The sequence below is a fragment of the Pelobates fuscus genome, chromosome 10 (assembly GCF_036172605.1).
Source record: "Pelobates fuscus isolate aPelFus1 chromosome 10, aPelFus1.pri, whole genome shotgun sequence".
In the NCBI taxonomy this organism is placed as follows: domain Eukaryota; kingdom Metazoa; phylum Chordata; class Amphibia; order Anura; family Pelobatidae; genus Pelobates; species Pelobates fuscus.
The window spans coordinates 100,716,023-100,731,535 of record NC_086326.1 but is presented as its reverse complement, the minus strand read 5'-3'; the positions used below and the strand labels follow the sequence as shown (position 1 = coordinate 100,731,535).

At 43.7% G+C, this 15,513-nt stretch overlaps 2 protein-coding genes across 2 annotated transcripts in view; one reads left to right on the top strand and one right to left on the bottom strand.

Moving 5' to 3' along the window:
* Positions 1-6,135, bottom strand: part of LOC134575319 (C-X-C motif chemokine 9-like) — a 46,222-nt gene extending 40,087 nt beyond the window's left edge. Inside the window, exons 1-2 of the mRNA XM_063434597.1 lie at positions 5,916-6,135; positions 5,552-5,735 (exon numbers count right to left, since the gene is read on the bottom strand). Of these exons, the coding sequence (XP_063290667.1) occupies positions 5,552-5,735; positions 5,916-5,976 (245 nt within the window). The 5' untranslated portion in view covers positions 5,977-6,135. The remainder of the gene's footprint in view (positions 1-5,551; positions 5,736-5,915) is intronic.
* Positions 1-15,513, top strand: part of RASSF4 (Ras association domain family member 4) — a 289,543-nt gene that overhangs the window by 106,240 nt on the left and 167,790 nt on the right. The window lies entirely within an intron of this gene.

Genomic DNA, 15,513 nt, shown 5'->3' with positions numbered 1-15,513 from the left:
TTTAACGGATCATAAGAACTTGTCTTACATTGGGGAGGCTAAGCGCCTGTCCGCCAGGCAAGCTCGTTGGTCCTTGTTCCTCACTCACTTTAATTATGTACTTACTTATAGACCTGGTTCTAAGAACTCTAAAGCTGATGCTTTGTCTCGTCAATATGAACCGTTACCTAAGGGTAACATCATCGCTAACACGAGTCTCAGGATTCACTCTCCGTTGCTTGCTGAGATCGTGAAATTACAGCATCTTGCGCCCAAACAGACTCCTGGGGATCGACACTTCGTTCCCGGCACTCTCCAACTAGAAGTGTTACGCTGTTTCCACAACAGCAGGGTGGCTGGGCATCCTGGCATTCGCAAGACGTATGCTTTGATCTCTAAAGATTTCTGGTGGCCTGATCTACGAAAAGATATTAAAGAATTCATCGGGGCGTGTGAGGTTTGTACCAAGACTAAGCAACCTCATTTGCTCCCATGCGGATTTCTGCACCCTTTAGAGGTTCCTGAAAAGCCATGGTCCTGTTTAGCTATGGACTTCATTGTTGATTTGCCTATCTCTAAAAAGCAGACTGTTATCCTCACTGTGGTGGACAGATTTACTAAGATGGCTCACTTCATTCCCTTACCTAAACTCCCATCTTCGCCCGAATTAGCAGAGATATTCGCTAGGGAGATCTTTCGTTTGCATGGGATACCTTCCCAAATTGTATCTGACAGAGGTTCCCAATTTGTTTCCCGTTTTTGGAAATCCTTCTGCTCTCAACTAGGCATCAAATTGAATTTTTCTTCTGCCTACCATCCTCAGTCCAATGGAGCTGCTGAACGCACCAACCAAAAGGTTGAACAATATTTACGTTGTTTCGTTTCTGAACACCAGGACGATTGGGTCGGTCTGATTCCTTGGGCGGAGTTTGCACACAACAATCTCGTTTGTGATTCTACGCATTCTAGTCCCTTCTTCATGAATTATGGCTTTCATCCTTCCATTCTGCCTTCGGAGGCTTCTTCCCAAGGGGTACCGTCGGTTGATGTTCATGTTGCCAATTTAAGGAAGTTGTGGGACCAGACTCGACAAATTCTTCTGCACAATTCTATGCTGGTTAAAAAACACGCTGACAAACGTAGAAGGGCAGCACCGGTGTTTGTTCCAGGCGATAGAGTATGGTTAAGTACTAGAAACATTCGGCTAAAAGTGCCTTCCATGAAGTTCGCTCCTCGGTATATTGGACCTTACAGGGTGTTGACTCAAATTAACCCAGTTGCGTATCGTCTAGCTTTGCCTACTACCTTACGCATTCCTAACTCGTTTCATGTTTCGTTGCTAAAACCACTAGTATGTAACAGATTCTCCTCCACGATCGCCCCTCCTCGCTCTGTTCAGGTGGAGGGTCAGGAGGAGTATGAGGTCAATTCCATCGTCGATTCTCGAATCTCCCGGGGGAAAGTACAATATCTGGTCGATTGGAGAGGATATGGTCCTGAGGAGAGAAGTTGGGTACCTCAGGAGGATGTTCATGCTCCCCGTCTCCGCAGGGCATTTCACTCTCGCTTCCCTTCTCGTCCTGGTTCCTTCCGCCCGGTGGGCGTATCTGAGAGGGGGGGTACTGTCAGGGTACCTGAGGTCTCTACCTCCGAGAGAGGTAGAGACTTAGTCGTTCATCCATCCGGACGGTCTGTTTTCCCTCTTCCTCGCGGTCCATCCGGTCATGCAAAGCCGGCCGCGAGGGAGTGACTCCCTTTTATAGCATGACGCCCGGAAGTGACGTCAGGACGTCAAACCGGAACGACCTGTCACTCAATTGGTTCAGGACCAATCAGGACTCGTCGGAGGTGTGTCTACTTATCTGAACAGGGTATTTAACAGTGCTTCTTTCGTTAGCTCATTGCCCTGTCGTGGTTCTAGCTTGTTCTAGTCACTCAGTGCTCGTGTTTTCTAGTTATCCCTTCTGGTTTTGACCCGGCTTGTTTGCTCTACTCTGCTTATCTCTGTTACCCTTGATTCGGCTTGTCTCTCGCTTACCTGTCTTCTGTTACCCTCGACCTCGGCTTGCCTTTGACCATTCTCTACTGTACTACTTACGTTAGTCCGGCCATTCTAAGGTCCGGTATACGTATCTGGCTACTGTTTGTACTCTGCGTGTTGGATCCCTGTCCCGATCCTGACAGTTACACAGTAAAAACAAAGAAAGGTTGCGCCAAAATTGAAAATAAATAAATCAATAAAAGATAAATGATAATAATAATAAATAATAAAAATAATAATAGATAAGTTCCAATGAGTATCAGGAGATCAGATGCTTCTAGTCTCTAATTCCACTGTGGGGGTGAATTCTCTTGTTGTAGTAGTTCACACCGTCTCGTGTTTTGGAAAACACAAGAAGAGAGGACCAATCGTGCGGAGTGTTTACAGTTAATATAGCAGTATTAAAACATAAGTATTACACTCACATTTAGATGAGCTATAGCCAGCTCAGGGTTTGTAGGCATATAGCGGAATATCCTCCGGGGGTTTTGTCCAACTCTCAGAAGAAGGAGATAAAAACAGCAGATAGTGCTCTCTGATGATATTATTGAGGTGGTGAATAAAATAAAATAAAATATACTCACAAGAAAAGTGCAGGTCACACTGCACTTTAAAGGTAGCGTTAGTGGTATAATCCCCACTTCAGGATATATAGAATAAAAATGCCAGGAAAATAGTTGAAATAATAAAAATTATAATAGTGTGTAAAAAATGATAATGGTACAAATATCTAACCAAAAAATCATTTATTTTATAAATAACACAATATAAATAACCATAACGCCTTTCACCGCTGGGGCTTTATTATTATTATTATATTATTATACCATTTTGATAAAGCCCCAGTGGTGAAACGCGTTATGGTTATTTATATTGTGTTATTTATAAAATAAATGATTTTTTGGTTAGATATTTGTACCATTATCATTTTTTACACACTATTATCATTTTTATTATTTCAACTATTTTCCTGGCATTTTTATTCTATATATCCTGAAGTGGGGATTATACCACTAACGCTACCTTTAAAGTGCAGTGTGACCTGCACTTTTCTTGTGAGTATATTTTATTTTATTTTATTCACCACCTCAATAATATCATCAGAGAGCACTATCTGCTGTTTTTATCTCCTTCTTCTGAGAGTTGGACAAAACCCCCGGAGGATATTCCGCTATATGCCTACAAACCCTGAGCTGGCTATAGCTCATCTAAATGTGAGTGTAATACTTATGTTTTAATACTGCTATATTAACTGTAAACACTCCGCACGATTGGTCCTCTCTTCTTGTGTTTTCCATATCACGAGACGGTGTGAACTACTACAACAAGAGAATTCACCCCCACAGTGGAATTAGAGACTAGAAGCATCTGAACTCCTGATACTCATTGGAACTTATCTATTATTATTTGTATTATTTTTTATTACTATTATCGTTTATCTTTTATTGATTTATTTATTTTCAATTTTGGCGCAACCTTTCTTTGTTTTTACTGTGTATTCCTTATATAGAGGGTTACCCTCTATAAGGTCGCTGCCTGTCCAATATATTATTAGCGCTAACCTACACCCCCTTTTTTCTGCACTCTGTTAGAGGTTAACATGCTGTAGATCGAGCATGTCAAACTCAAAGTCTGGCACGGGCCACATAAACAAGGTTTAAGTTTATGTGGGCCGCAAAAACAAATACCTTACATTTTCATAGAAACGTAGGTTTATTTTAAACAGTACAGTATCAAAAAAAAAAAACAGCACCCCCCCTCTACTAAGCCACAGCACCCCCCTCTACTAAATCCCAGTCCCCCCTCTACTAAACCACACACATACTCAGAAAGACACACACACATACTCACAGACAGAAACACACATACAGACACACTGACTGACAGACACACACACACACACTGACACATACACTTACTGACAGACACACCAACACACACTTACACATTCTTGCACACACATACGTTTCTTTATTGCTTCTTACCTTTTGGAGCCAATGTGGGCTTCTATCTGCTCCTCACTGCTCCCGCGCGCGGTTTAGTGATGCTGGGTGCCGGTATATGACATCATATTCTGGCGCCCGGCTTCACTACAGACTGCGCGCGTGAGGGAGCAGTGAGGAGCGGAAACACTGAGCTCCCTCGCTGGCCCTCCTTCCCGGCCGGGTAAGTGTTAGAGTAGGCACCTGCAATTTGGGGAAAGCAGGTGCCTACTCTGCTATAACACCAGCATGTACTCGCGGCTCGCTGGGCCGCAAAGATGGTCCTTGTGGGCTGCATGCGAGTTTGACATGCTTGCTGTAGATAATTTTATATCCTGCTCTGTAAATTTAACTTTAATCACACACAGGAGGCTCTTGTATGTTCTATAAGGCTATCAACAGAGCAGGATATAAGAAATAGTAAAATAAACAAAATGTGCAATAAAGGAAGTTTAACCCCTTAAGGACCAAACTTCTGGAATAAAAGGGAATCATGACATGTCACACATGTCATGTGTCCTTAAGCGGTTAAACAGGAAGTGTTTAGGAAAGCATTGTAAGTCATTGTAAGTCACATGCAGGGAGATGTGATAGGGCTGCATAAATAAAGTGATTTAACTCCTAAATGGCAGAGAATTGAGAGGTGAAACTGCAGGGGCATGATCTATACACCAAAACCACTTTAAGCCAACTATAGTTGGTGCCTATATTGTCTCCTTAATAAAAAAGTAATTGACTCAAAACCCTTATGCGGAATTTTGACCCAAACTGTATTTAGTTATAGTCAAATATAACGATATGCATACACAACAAAAGAAAATGATTAAAAGGAAAAAAAACGGGTATACACAGGAGACAGACTGACAACTTGTAATATTAGTAAAAGAATAATGTTTCTTCTTTCACACCTAAAGAAAGATGTTTGCTAAATTACAACACCGAAGTAGTATTACTGTGATCACCTTCATACTGTAATCAAAGCGTAAAAGTGCACAATGGATTTCCAGTTAGTACAGTGATTTCTGAAGGTGAATTGATACTGCTGTTTGGGTATAGATTTCCAATTTTGTATCCCAATGAAATCCAAGAAACCTCACTGTCTCTAGAGAGAAAATCTGTTTTGAGCTCGAAGGTTGCTGGCTACCTCCGAACTATTTTATATGTGCTTTAAATGTAAATACGAACGGACATCCATCATATTATCTCCACATCCCATCGCTATACTAACTGAAAATTGCTGGAAACTAAAAGTAAAAATTAACTCAAAGTGGCATTTCCACATCATCATAAGTTTAACTAGATACTTAATTTTTTGCATTCACATAACCAAGTTTTATAGATTGTAACCTCTGTAACACTAGTTTTTGTCCACATGAATTAGTTTGTCATTTTTTTTAGGCTTTTTTTTTTTATTTTTTGATGTTAAAGTACCATTCAAAAAAAATTCTAAAGACCTGATGGATTGGTTTACATTATATACAAATATATAATTCATTCCAACGATGCCTAGCTGTTCTGTGCAAACAATCTACACATTCTACTCACTTACATGACTTCTGGAAATTGGCAGGACGAATCTGGTGCTGTTACTTCAAAATCACCAATGTGCTTTGGATGGATTTGTTGAATGAATTTAATGCATCTGCATCTCGTGGGCACAAGTGACAAACCGAACTCCTGTACCTTTAGTGGAATAATTTGGACATTTTCTATGTGCCTGTCAATACTTCCCTCTGCAAATAGTTAAAAAACATAATACTGTATAGCAATGTTGAATAATAATCCAGTTGAATGGGGCTGAAAAACACAAGCTGAAAACATGTTGCTATTGCAGCTGACACATTTATTCTAATAACATATTGTTCTGCTATCAAACTAAGAACTAGAAATTGTATTGTATGTTTTGTACTTACGTATTGACTGCAGAGAAGTCGGTATAAATAGTGAACACAGCAGAAGAGACAGGTGATCCATGTTAAACAATGTCTTCGGAGAAATGGAAATTTAAGAGAAAGCATGCTCATTTTATTATCCCCAAATACTTCCTGAATTAATCCACAAATGAGAGGAAAGGGGTGGGGTAAGTGAGGTGTGAATTGCAGTCTGAGTAAACAGGTTTGGCTAGGAAATGTATGAACACATTTTTTGCTGCTCCTTTTAAAAAAAAAAAAAAAAAAAAAAAGGAAATAAAAAAATCAAGGACTGTGTTGCAATACTAGTATGTTTCAACACCAGCCAACTGTGATAACAACAAAGATTAAAGCGATCATATTTCCAAAGAAAAAGTAATAGTAATCTTTCAAGATTGCAAAATAATGCACTGTCAATAGTTTTCATTCACATATAAATCTTGCATTCCTTTGTGTGATCATGTATCTTATCCCTTAAAGCATGCCTCCCAACAGTGGGACAGGAATCTGAAATCTTTAGTTTAGACGTGCTCTGGCTGTGTAGCATTTTCTAGGATCATTTGGAGAATTCTTCAGCAATGATCCCTGCATGGTGCGGTTGGTAAAGGCCAACAAGACAGGCTGTGCGTCTTTTAGAGGGGTGGTCCGCCTATTTTTTTGGTAGACTTGCCCATTAACGGCGTCACCAGTCCTGTCACTGCCGATATTCCTCTTCCCAATTGCATACCTTACCAAGGTTTAAAAAAAAATTATAATAATTTTTGATAATAATAACTTTACTCCCCAAGTGCAACTAAAGAAAAATAACTCAAAATAGATTCACGTATCAGTTCTGATAGTTAAATGCCTCATATGTCTATGATCTAAATTCATTTTTGATAGTTAACACTAACCTTATGCTAACTACACCAACCCTCCTTCTAATTCTATGTTTACACGAACTCTAAGCACCTATCCAATACCTACCAAATTCCTATGAAGGACAACTCTGGTGGGGGGGGGGGAGGGGGGTAAAAGGTGGTGGGCCAGGGACCTAGGGTAAGGCCTGCTACCCTAACCTTAACACTACCACACTGCTAACCCTAAATTAGCCTTAACCCTATGTCAGCATAAATTCTTCCTCTACCCCTGATCCTAATGCAAAGAGTACACATGATGTAATTAGCAGAGGGAATTCCCATGTCACTAATCACAGAGCACTCTATGCGTGCTCTCTACTGTGTAATTGCAGCATGAGAACTGTGTCATGCTGCAGCTCATCGGTGCTAGGCAGCTTGCAAAGCCTAGCACTGATCACAATCAGCAAGGAGACCCTGTCAATTTCTTTTCAGATCCTGGGTGTCCCAAAAGCCTTTGGGGTTGGCTTAGATGGATGTAACGGGCTGTATGCAAACAGCTCATCTGTCAATCTGGGACCACTAAGTATTGCCCCAGTGGACAGAGGGGAACCCAAGGAATTGATTGATACCTGGGTTTAACCCTGATCACACCAAAATTATAAAATGTTCTATGCCTTTCTAACATTGTTAAAGCACACTCTGTGGAGGACAGCATGGAATGCCTGAACGTCCTTAAGGGGTTAAACACACACAACATATTTTCAAGCAAACCCATATGGATATCGCAGTTTGAAGGAACACTATAGGGTCAGGATCACAAACATGTATTCCTGACTGTATAGTGTTAAAACCACCATCTAGCCCCCCTGGGCCCCTAATGCATCCCTAAATATAGCAAAATCTTGCTTGTATTCAAGCCTGAAGCTGTAGCTCTGCATGCTGTTTTCCTCAGAACAGCAAGCTGTCTGCTGACATCATCAGAAGTGGTGGCCTGATCCAATCACAGTGCTTTTCCATATTGGCTGAGACTGACCAGGAGGCAGATCAGGGGCAGAGCCAGCACAATTCAAACACAGCCCTGGCCAATCAGCATCTTCTCATAGAGATGGATTGTATCAATGAATCTCTATGAGGAAAGTTCAGTGTCTACATGCAGAGGGAAGAGACACTGAATATTTGGATGCACTTTAGGCAGCCATGACCCAGGAAGGATCTCTAACAGCCATCTAAGGAGTGGCCAGTGAAGTTATCACTAGGCTGTAATGTAAACACTGCATTTTCCCTGAAAAGAAAGTGTTTAAAGCCTGAAGGTAATGATTCTACTCACCAGAACAAATCCAATAAGCTGTAGCTGTTCTGATGACTATAGTGTCCCTTTAACGCAACATTCCAGGTATTTGTGATTTACTCTTTCTATGAAGCTCCATCAGTCCAAAAGGGGAGAATGTAGTTAACCCACTGTAACGAACCTCATGTACTTCATGAAGTAAGTTCATTTGCATAGTATGTTAGTTCATTGTAGTTCATACTATCCCGAAATCCAAGCAGGCCGTGAGAGCAAATCAATCGCTTTGTCGTTTGCATGCCCAAACATCAGTCGAAACTTGATGAAGGGTACAATATGAATGTTTTATTAGAGCTAGATGGCCCACTTGTATACACAGACCCCAGCATGGGGTCTCAAACAAAGACATAGCTAAACCCACCCAAAACAAGACCAATACACGCCCAGTAGTCTCTGTGTCAGGGAGATAATTTAGTGTACTTTTCTTACAAAATTATCTACCAGGCACTAGAGGTACAAAATATAAAACCTAAAATTCCCCAAAATAAATATAACACATATAGGAACCCCCACAAATATTATATCCCTAAATAGCCTGGATCTGAGCGCCCAACATCCAAATAATGCTCATATCACACGAATACAGCCACCGGGGTAAAGTTTTGACCGACCGCACACATGGCATCTGCCCAAATCAGTTCCAGGGGGCGGGCCGGGCCGCCGAGCTGAGCGGCTGCCAGCCATGCCAGCTCTGGCTCTCAGAAGCTTAAAAACACAAAAATAACGCACCAAAGCCCACCCGGAGAAGGGGCAAAAACAAGCTTTAAACGAGGAAAGGCACAGGAGCAAAATACAGAGATACCTGCTAAGCCACCGCAGTGCAACCCACACAACCGGAGCAACATGAGCTCATGAGGCCTACTCGCACACGGGGACGGCAGGAGCCACGAGATCAGGTGGCTGAGGGAGAGAAGGGGGCCCAGAACCGGCCCCGCTCCCCCCCCCCTCGGGCCAGCGGGGGTGATCCCGGCTCACGAGTCAAATCTTCGGAGACTGGAGGCTGAAGGCCTGCACATTGGGGAGCCGTTTCCTACATGGAGCTAAGATGGCTGCCATCCGCACGCACAACTGGGAGTCACGAGGGGTCACCCTGGCCCTCCGGGAAAACTGATCCCACAGATGAACCCCTCCGGGCAGCAGAATGGTCGGCACGGAGCCGGCTCTAACCCCTGGATTTGGTGGTGGTCCAGGGAGGCATGCCCCCAGCTCTGTGAGCCCTGTGGAGCCGGGGTGAGCTGGACCCCCAGCGGACCGGTGGCCGGGGAGGCGTACACCGGCGACAAGTATGTGACCAGAGAGGGGTGAGGCACAACGGAGCTGGAACTCCAACGGGGAACTGCAGGTGATGGGGAGGTGCAGGGGACGAGGGGCCCAGGGACTTTTCAGGGGTGGGAGTCTGCCGGACTGCTGATGTCCTTGAGTGCCCACAGCACTGCTGGTCCCCAGGCCGACCGACCAGAGCAGACCTGGAGTGGAACACAGAGGGGGTTGGTCACACCGGGGGAGCTGGAGGGACCCTGCACTGAATAACCAGCTAGGCAAAATACGCACCCCGGGCACAAGCCTGCAAGAAGCCACGGCACGGATATACCAGAGGGGGCCAGGGACCCCCACGCTGGGCAGTGCTCCCCAACAGGCATTACAACGCCACCTCCAGTGGAGAGACTCACCAATTATCGTTAACTAGATCAGGAAACACCATATAAATCTAGCAACAGGACATTACACTATCATCAGCTGCTTAAAGGAGGAGAAACGAAAAAGAGAACAATTATTATACTATATATCTCTATTTAATCTTTATTTCATTTTTCTTTTTTTTTTTTTTTTAACTTCAACGACATGCATAAGCGGGAACAACGTATAAGCTTTGTCTAGGCTCATACCCTTTATGTTCATACCATATACTACTGCTCAACGTTATACTGCTCCTTAGTTAATACATACTCAGCTTTAATGCACTGTACAGGGCGGCAAATTAAGCGTTTGCTAGGCTAACATGTTGGGATCCGTTATACCTAAAAAGTTAGACATTCAAAAAGGTTCCCTGGTAATACATCTCAGAAACACTCTTTATGCATGTTAAGTTTTTACTTATTTCGAACATTTGATGTTGGTTCCCTATTGCCATGTTAGGTACAATGCAAAAGAAATATGCAGTCCGTGCTATAATGCCCCTAGGGGCCAAAGATTGCTACTACTCATTGCTGCATACATAATAATTGATTGCTGCATGATAGGCTGTAAAGTCGTTCATAACCGCATACTTAATAGCCAGATTGCTACATCACATAGTACTTTACCACAGTGTAAAAACGAATAGGCCCCGTATGTCAAACATTAGACAGTTTTTTTTTTTTTTTTGTCAGCTTCCGTAACTGAGTAATTAGCCGGACACAGGTTGTTATCTGTTTTCCTTAGGGACATGAATGCTGAAACGTTATATCAGAATACTCTGGTCATGTGTTAGTTTTAAGCTTAGACATGTGCATCCCTGCAACGTTTATGTACGTTTATATGATCTGATCAATTTGCCTCGGCGCAGGCGACAATCTGCATTTCTTCTTATATACCGATACTTAAGCCTTTGCGTAGGCGACTGTTCGCTTTCATGAAAATCTGTTTGATGTACGAATTCAAGACATGATAACAATAAACATATTTAAAACAAATCAGTTCCAGAGAATCAGTGGTAGCGGTCAGTAACTTTCGGGAGTTCCAAAACTAACAAAAAGTCGAACGGTTCCCCTGGCTCATAGGTCGCGATTGTTCGCCTTGTTTGTGCGAACAATCCTACCGAACAGCGCTCTCCTGACTTGTGGAAAGAAGCAGGCATGCAAACCATATGGACTCCTGTGGCACTTTGTGGTAGGCAAACAGGAGATGGCGAAGGAACCTTTCCAAGTGCCGACAGAAGGCTGTGAATGTCTTAAGCATCTGCTTGAGCATGCCATTAAAACGTTCACAGAGTCCGTTTGTCTGAGGATGGTAGGGAGAGCTAAACAGGGACTTTACTCTGCAACTCTGCCATAATTGCTGGGTCACAGTTGCGGTAAATTGGGACCCCTAGTCAGACAAGATCTACCGAGGGAAGCCTACTCTAGTAAAGATTTTAACTAGGGCCTCTGCTACGGTTTCTGCCTCTACATTAGGCAGGGCTACTGCCTCTGGATACCGAGTAGTGTAGTTTACTACAGTAAGAATGTATTTCTTGCCCGAGGTGCTGGGCTTACTAACGAGGCCTATCAAGTATACCGCTACTCGGTGTAAGGGTTCCTCGATTATGGGCAACAGTTATAACTTGGCCTTCAAATGGTCACCCCTCTTCCCTATCTTTTGGCAGACATCACAGGTCCTGCAGTAAGTCTGCAGGTCCCATGTGATCCTGGGACAAAAGAACGTCTGTGTTAACTGGTCCTTTGTTTTCTGGACACCCAGATATCCTGCTAGGGGAATATCATGGCTAAACTAAAGTAGCGCAGCCCAACATTTGTGGGGTACTACTAGCTGTCATTTAGCCACTTGCGCTGCTCCGTTCCCTGTTCTCCCTATAACCCTGTATAACAACCCCACCTCCCACTCAAACCTCTCCTGCTTGATATCTCCTTGAGGGGACCCTGCCTGTTTTCTATACCCTTCTAGTGTGGGGTCGGCCCTCTGCTCACTTTCAGAACCTTGGGGGCTACCCCAGTACGGGGTGGGATTTTCGGCACATAGGCTTCTACCTGAGGGTCCTCGGGGTGCATCGGCTCTCCCCTGCGGGGTTGCAGACTAGTGGTCAGTCTCGTGGTAAAGTTTTATCTGAGTAGGGAGCGGTGAAGTGTGAAGTCAGGCAGCCCAGTTAGTTCCCCAACAGTACTTTACCGGGGAGGTCACTCATAATGCTGACCTCCAGATGCTTGGCCCCCGAGCCCCAGTTGTGGTGAACTTGGGCAGTTGGGAGTTTGTGGATGGCGTCTCCTGCCACCCTCACTGCTACATTCTTGTTGATCTTGTTGGTCCGCACAAGGGCCCAGTGCGTAGGAAGGGTGCTGATGTAGTTGCAGGTGTGAAAAGAGCTGGTTTGGGTGGTGTGCTTGTCGCCGGATAGGACGGCCTGAATGGGGGTCATTCACTGCTGGGTTCTACTTTTTTGCCATCCTGGTATTCATCAGCCAATTAGGTTGCTTCCTTCCTTCATGCTTCCAGGCTTACAGTTTCTCACCCAGTCCCGGATCTCTGTAGGTGTGTGATCGAAGAACTGCTCTAGCAGGAGCAGTTGTAAAGCATCATCCAACGAGGATGCCTGGCTGCCCTGCATACATTTATTGGCTGCCCGGTACATCCAGAAAGCCCACTCAGCAAAATATTTTTTTTGATTCTTCCTGAGCCCTCAAAACCTCCTGCCATAGGCCTCTGGTGTCACAGCGTACCGGGCCAACAAAATATCCTTTACCCGCTCATAATTATGTATGTCTGAGTCGGGTACTGCTTGGTAAATCTCAGCTGTTCTGCTGGAAAATTTGCTGCTTAGGATGGCTGCCCACATGTCTCTTCCCAGGTCTTCCAGTGCACATTGCCTTTAAAAGTCCTGCAAATAGGCATCCATGTCCATCTCCCCATCTACAAAGCTTTTAAATGCAGCATAGTTCACCTTTCTGCACTGCCCTCCATTACTGCCCTCCCAGTAGTAATGCTGCATCTTCTGGGTACATGTCCATTCTGGACTGCCATGCTGTCGCTGTGACCTGCTCCATAATTTGGACAATCTGCTCCTGTGGGGGATTTGGTCCCAGCATACTGAGCCCCATCTCACGTCTCTCTGGAACTCTGCCTCTTCTCTGCTTATTACCGCTGCATTGCTGGCTTGGTCGCCCTCCATCAGTTTGGCTATGATCGCTGATTTCTTTTTATTAATTGCTCACCGACTCCAAGCCTCCAGCAGGTCTTTCAGCGTTGTTCGCTTGAGGCTTTTGCACTGCTGGGCCATTCACTGCTATTCCTCGTTTGGGTGGTCCATTCAAACGTTAGATCCCGTCGCTTCCCACCAAATTTAACGAACCTCACGTACCTTGTGAAGTACGTTAGTTCACAAACTCCCGAAATGCTAGAGACTTAGGTGAGTATAGCCCATTCGCATAATCGCCACAGGGGTAAAGTTTTGACAGCACACATGGCGTCTGCCCAAATCAGTTCCAGAGAATCAGTGGTAGCAGTCGGTCACTTTCGGGAGTTCCAAAATAAACAAAAAGTTGAACGGTTCCCCTGGCTCATAGGAAGCGGTTGTTCGCCTAGTTTATAGAACAATCCTACCGAACAGCGCTCTCCTGGCTTGTCGTGGAAAGAAGCAGGCGTTCTACCAAATCACAGGTGTACGCAGGGTTGAGTGTTGTCACACCCACTTTGGTCGTGCCAATGGTACTCTGGATATGCTATTTAAACCAGATGGAAAGTACTAGGTTTGTCAGGGCTCCGCAGGCAGCTGTGAGGGGAGGCTGCAATCCTCTCGCAGCACTCACCCTCGGTCCGTCGCCGCCCGTGGTCCCCTCCCCCCTTACCGGTCAGCGAGCGGCGTCCTCTCCCCTTGACACACCGCTCGCGTCCTCCTCTCCTCCTCCCAGCGGCAGTATGTCTAACGCTGCACGCTGGGAGCCGGCACTGATATCAGAACGCCGGGGTCACTCACGTGACCCGGCGTTAAAGCTACAGCGCAACAATCACAGTGGGGGGTATAGATATCCCCCACGTGTGATTGTTAATTCTGATTGGAAGTTATCTAATCAGAATTAAGATAAGGATATAAATACTTACCTTTTCTGTCTCTCAGTGCCCTGTTGTGGTCTTTGCTTGCTAGTATTGATACTGAACTTGTGTTTTCTGGTTACGTACTTTCTGGCTTGTTAATCTGACTTTGTGACTTTCTCCTACCCTTTGACCTCGGCTTGTTTCTCGTTATTCTGTCTTCTGGTTCCCCTTACTCGGCTTGTCTCCTGACTATTCTCTGTGTGCTTAGCCCGGCCACTCTAAGGTCCGGTACAGCACTTTTTCTGTGTGTGTGTGTGTTAGCGTGTTGGGTTCCCCGAATCGTGACAGGTTAAGGCAGCAACCTTATATAAGGGTTCCCTCGCGCCCTTGTAGGTAGTTAAAAAAAATAAATAAATGAAGAAAGGTAGGGTAAGGCTGCGTCAAAATACAATAATAGTATGGTGAAAAGAATATACAGTATATATATTTATGTACAATAAAGGTAAAGTTGTGTCTCAAGACAGCCAGTAAAAGTAAGCATATATAATTCCAAGAGTCTTTTAAGGTACTTGAAATCGGAATTGGATGTACTTATTTGTTGTTTTAATTAAGAAATAGATTTTGGTCACTTCCATACCTGTGCCATTATCTTTTATTATCTTATTTTTTTAAACAACCTAGCATCAAAGCATTATACCTGCGAACTACAAAGAATCCTAGGTGGGGATCATACCACCTACACTGTTGTCATAGGAGTTAGCCTGCTCTATCTTTGTAAGTACTCTTTATATAGAGGGTACTCTTTATATAGAAAAGACAGGGAAGGCAAGAAAGGGGGAGGGGTGGCCCTGTATGTGAAGGATAGCATAAAATCTAGCCTAATAAAAGTTAGTGAGGCGAACATAGAGTCCGTTCGGGTTACGTTAGAATTTGGTAATCACACAGTAACTCGTGTAGGTGTGATTTATAGGCCCCCAGGACAAATTGAAGAATTAGATAATCTACTGGTTGAGGAAATAGCTAAAATGACAATGACGGGGGAAGTTATCATCATGGGTGACTTAAATCTTCCTGATGTGAATTGGAAAACAAAAATAGCTGCTTGTGCCAGGAGCACACATATTCTAAACTCCCTACTGGGATTGTCTCTAAAACAAGTCGTTGAGGAGCCAACTGGTAAAGAGGCCATACTAGATTTAGTGGTAACAAATGGAGATTTGGTATCAGACATTACTGTAGGTGAAAGTTTAGGATCCAGTGATCATCAGTCAGTGTGGTTTAATATAAGAACAGTGACTGAGTCACACCACACAAAAACAAAAGTTTTAGACTTTAGAAAAACAGACTTTTCTAAAATTAGAATATGTGTAAAGGAGTCATTATCAGACTGGAGCAATTTAAATGGAGTCCAAGAGAAATGGGATTATTTCAAAGTTGCACTACTGAAGGCAACAGAAAATTGCATTAGCCTTGTCAGTAAAAGCAAAAAATGCAAGAAACCACTATGGTACTCCACAGATGTGGCCAAAATAGTAAAAAACCAAAAGTTAGCATTTAGTAATTATAAAAAAAAAAAAAAAACAGTGAGGAAGACAGAATGATCTATAAGATTAGGCAGAAAGAGGCTAAGCAAGTTATAAGAGCTTCCAAATCACACACAGAAGAGAAAATAGCACAGTCCATAAAAAAGGGG